Source organism: Brassica napus, chromosome C6, assembly GCF_020379485.1.
Source record: "Brassica napus cultivar Da-Ae chromosome C6, Da-Ae, whole genome shotgun sequence".
Classification (NCBI taxonomy): domain Eukaryota; kingdom Viridiplantae; phylum Streptophyta; class Magnoliopsida; order Brassicales; family Brassicaceae; genus Brassica; species Brassica napus.
In genome coordinates this window covers 45,706,974-45,711,849 of record NC_063449.1, presented here as the reverse complement: position 1 = coordinate 45,711,849, position 4,876 = coordinate 45,706,974, and the positions used below count along the sequence as shown (strand labels likewise).

The window sequence follows — 4,876 nt, the reverse complement described above, 5'->3', positions numbered from 1 at the left end:
TGTTGTCCTTGAGATCATTGTGTAGATATATAAGTTAATATTTTTGCGATGTGAGATCATCTTCTTTGTGGAACTAGTATTTTTGATGTGAAAGCTTTAGTTGGCTTCTTGGTCATACAAACGTTGCATAGTTGCATGGAATATCAATTAGAGAAGAAACCTTTTTGGATCTCATTGATCTATTTTATACGCAAATCATATAATTTCAAATTAATTTAAATGTTTCTTCAGCATTTTCTAACACTTTTATTATTTACAAATTGGAAATTCGTCATAGAATATTATCTGTGAAAAGTGGAGCGTTTATAATTTGGTTGTTAATGTTTTGTTTAGTCAACTTTTTTTTTGTTAGATTAGATTTTTACACCAAAAAAACTTTTGTTAATTAGATTACTTTCCAAATTTAAAAATAGAAAAGGTTACAAATACAGGAAAATGTAACATGGCACTACTGCTTATATATTATATTATGGAACAAACTGCAAGTATATTAAGATACAAATTTTTTTTTTGCATGTAATCAATTTTCAACTTGGAAAACAAAAAAAATTGACAAACTGTGTTTTTATATTACTTAAATTTTGAGGGAAAGTTACTTAAATTTCAGTTTTAAAAATAGAAACAGGATATTTGGCATAATGATTTTGGAATTATGGCGTGAGTTACTAATTAGTAATTACTATGCTTTATTAACGTCAATACGTCATGACATTAATTAATAGTCGATTTTATTCATGCCTTGTAGAAAGTAGATCTCATGGACAGTTTACACCTTTGCAAATGTACCACACAAACATAAAAATACATATAAAAAGCTAACCCGCGAGGCCGTGACATTAACTCCATATTACAACCAACAACAGAAACAATGGCTTCACAAGCCAAACCTCAAATCCTCTCCGACATCAACCATCTCCTCTACTTCGCTCTCATCCTCTTTCTCTCCTTCCACGTGGCATCCGGCGCCGGAGGAACATGGAAGCTTCTCTTAAACAACGTCGGAATCTCAGCTATGCACTCACAGCTCCTCATCAACGACCGTGTCATAATGTACGACCGATCCAACTTCGGTCCTTCAAAAATCTCTCTCCCTAACGGAACCTGCCGGGACAGTCCAAACGACTCCGTTTCGAAACGTGACTGCACCGCGCACTCTATCGAATACGACGTCGCTTTGAACCGCGTCCGTCCTTTGACCGTCCAGTCCAACACTTGGTGCTCCTCGGGAGGAGTCACTCCCGACGGAACTCTCCTTCAGACAGGAGGAGACAAAGACGGAGAACGTAAAGCTAGACTGTTCTACCCATGCGATGATGATTCTTGTGATTGGTCTGAAATAGACAACGCACTTAATGTTAAAAGATGGTACGCTTCGAACCATGTACTTCCCGATGGTCGTCAGATTATAGTAGGAGGTCGTGATGAGTTTAACTTCGAGTTTTTCCCTAAGACAAACGCTCCAAACACATACAGCTTACGGTTCTTGTCGGAAACCAACGATCTTGACCAAGAAAATGTTGGATTAAGCTTGGTGATAGCTTAAGTAATAAGCTATCCTAATCCTAATATGATTTGTGTCTATCTATAGGATTAGGAAATATGGAATGTGTTATTACTATTAGGTTTAGGAGATATCTATTCCTATATATTGAGATGCATATTGTGTTGCATTATAAGTGAATTGTGATTGCAAATTGTGAGTTGTGACTTGCGATCTTTTGAGTGATTAATAAGAGAAGGACTTCTTATTAAACTTGTGTGTGATTCTATAATTGGTATCAGAGCCACACAAATTCGAAAAACTAGCAAAGCACTATATCAAATCTTCAAGACACGATGAGCGATATCAAAGACGAACCCACGGTGACCATGAAGGAGCCCGGACCATCCTCCATTCGTTTTCCAATGTTAAACTCCACGAACTACGTTGTATGGGCTATGAGGATGAAAGTTACTCTCAAAGTTCATAAAGTATGGGAAGTTATCGATCCAGGGAGCAAAGACGAAGAGAAGAACAACATGGCTACTGCTTTGTTGTTTCAATCCATCCCTGAATCTTTAACACTCCAAGTTGGAGATCTGGACACAGCTAAGGCAGTGTGGGATGCAATTAAAGCGAGACATATAGGAGCTGAGAGGGTGAGAGAAGCAAGACTTCAGACATTGATGGCTGAATTTGATCGATTGAGAATGAAAGACGAGGACACGGTTGACACTTTTGTTGGGAAACTATCCGAAATTGTATCTAAATCTGCATCTCTAGGTGAGATTATAGAAGAAGCAAAAATTGTAAAGAAGTTTTTAAAGAGCTTACCAAGACGAAAGTACATTCACATAGTTGCTTCTCTTGAGCAAGTTCTTGACTTAAATACAACAAGCTTCGAGGATATTGTTGGCCGACTAAAAGCATACGAAGAAAGAATCTGTGAAGACGAAGAGGATCGACAGGAAGATCAGGAGAAACTAATGTACGCTAACTCTGAAGGATCTCAAGGTGGCTACAACGGTAATAGATCTAACAGAGGACGTGGAGGACGTAGTAATTGGCGAGGAAGAGGTCGCGGTCGTGGAAGCTTTCAACAACAGCGAGAAGCTTGGAAGCAGAGCAACGGACAAGAGAGGGATATATCTCATATCACGTGCTTTAGCTGTGACAAACTCGGACACTATGCGACAGATTGTCCCGAGAAGTTACTTAAACTACAAGAAACCGCTGAGAAGAAAACTGACGATACGCATGAAGCAGACGAACTAATGATGCATGAAGTTGTGTATTTGAATGAAAACAAAGTAAATCCAACCTTCTTTGACTCAGATCTTGATATGAAAAACATATGGTATCTCGATAATGGAGCAAGCAATCATATGAGTGGAAACCGTATGTTCTTCACAAAGATTGACGAAACAATTTTGGGAAAAGTAAGGTTTGGAGACGATTCTCGTATTGACATTAGAGGAAAAGGATCCATTCAGTTTATCTTTGGAAAAGGCGAAAAGAAGATCCTACATAATGTCTACTATATACCAGGATTAAAGAGTAACATCATTAGCTTAGGACAAGCTACTGAAACTGGATGTGAAGTACGAATGAAAGGAGATATGCTGATGCTTTTCGATCGACTTGGAGGAATGATGTTAAAGACAACCAGATCAAAGAACAGATTATACAAAGTAAGCTTACAAGTCCATGAGAACCCCGAGTGTCTACTGATCAAGCCAAGCGAATCATCTAGATGGCATGCACGGATGGGACATGTAAATACGGAAACGATGAAAACAATGATCAAAAAGAAGCTTGTGACAGGCTTACCTAGTATTGACGTAGAGAAAGAGACGTGTAGAAGCTGCTTACTTGGCAAACAAACTCGAAAGCCTTTCCCACAAGCAACAACATTCCGTGCTTCCCGTCCTCTCGAGTTAGTTCACGGGGACCTATGCGGGCCTATCACACCATCAACGCCTTCGCAGAAAAGATATGTATTCGTCCTTATCGACGATTACTCACGATATATGTGGACCATATTGATACGAGAAAAGAGCGAGGCTTTTGGTAAATTCAAGCATTTTAAAGCGGTGGCTGAACAGGAAACAAAAGAAGTAATAAAAACATTTCGAACGGATCGTGGTGGTGAATTTATGAGCCAAGAGTTTCAAGACTACTGCAGCAAGAATGGTATCCAAAGGCACTTAACAGCACCTTACTCTCCTCAACAAAATGGAGTTGTTGAGAGACGAAATCGAACTCTTCTCGAGATGACAAGAAGCATTCTAAAGCATATGAACATACCTAATGTCTTTTGGGGTGAAGCGGTAAGACATGCCACATACTTGATAAACAGGATGGCGACGAGAACACTTGAAGATATGACACCATATGAAGCTCTACGAGAGAAAAAACCGAACCTCGATCATCTCCGAGTATTCGGGTGTGTATGTCACGCCAAAACAAACTCAGCTGGAAGAAGAAAGCTTGACGATCGGTCCATAACTCTAGTTTATTTAGGAACCGAACCAGGTTCCAAAGCATATCGGTTATACGATCCTTCAACCAAAAGAGTTATTGTTAGTCGCGATGTTATCTTTGAAGAAAACAAAGAATGGAATTGGAACAAAGCAAAAGGATCAGGAGAAAGTACTTTCTCCATTGTTGGTACTTTCAATGAACTCGAAAACGAAGAAGATGACAGTCAAGAAACTGTAGAAAATAATGAGAATGGAACGACCACGCAGGTCGAGAGTGAAAACGAAGAAGAAGAAGAAGAAAACGATGATGGAACGTCCGGAGACGATCAGCCACAGCCACGACGATCTTCAAGGATCGTCCATAAACCAGCATACTTGGATGATTATGTTCTTATGGCGGAAACAGAGTGTGAAAGACTTCTAATGGTTATTAATGACGAGCCTTGGGATTTTAACGAAGCAAAGGAACTGAAAGTCTGGATCGATGCATGTAAAGATGAAATTTTATCTATTGAGAAGAATGATACATGGGAGCTTGTTGATCTACCATTGGGAGTAAAACCTATTGGTCTCAAGTGGGTATTTAAGATCAAAAGGAATGCTGACGGGAGCATTAGCAAATTCAAGGCTCGGTTAGTAGCAAAAGGCTATGTTCAGCGACATGGAGTTGATTATGATGAAGTATTCGCGCCGGTCGCTCGTATTGAAACAATCCGTTTAATCATTGCTTTAGCAGCAAGCAACGGATGGGAGATACACCATCTTGATGTAAAAACTGCGTTCTTACATGGAGAACTCAAAGAGGAAGTCTTTGTCTTACAGCCAGAAGGTTTTCATGTCGAGGGAAAAGAAAACAAAGTCTACAAACTTAAGAAGGCACTCTATGGTCTTAAACAAGCACCTAGGGCTTGGA

At 39.4% G+C, this 4,876-nt stretch overlaps 1 protein-coding gene across 1 annotated transcript; it reads left to right on the top strand.

Moving 5' to 3' along the window:
* The first annotated feature begins 868 nt into the window (after positions 1–868).
* LOC106403203 (aldehyde oxidase GLOX) lies at positions 869–1,543 on the top strand. Its single transcript, XM_013844052.1, has one exon. The coding sequence runs from the start codon at positions 869–871 to the stop codon at positions 1,541–1,543; it is 675 nt and encodes a 224-aa protein (XP_013699506.1).
* The last annotated feature ends 3,333 nt before the right edge of the window (positions 1,544–4,876 follow it).

Coding starts and splice junctions, on each gene's coding strand:
- LOC106403203 (XM_013844052.1), top strand. CDS start 869: ATGGCTTCACAAGCCAAACCTCAAATCCTCTCCGACATCAACCATCTC.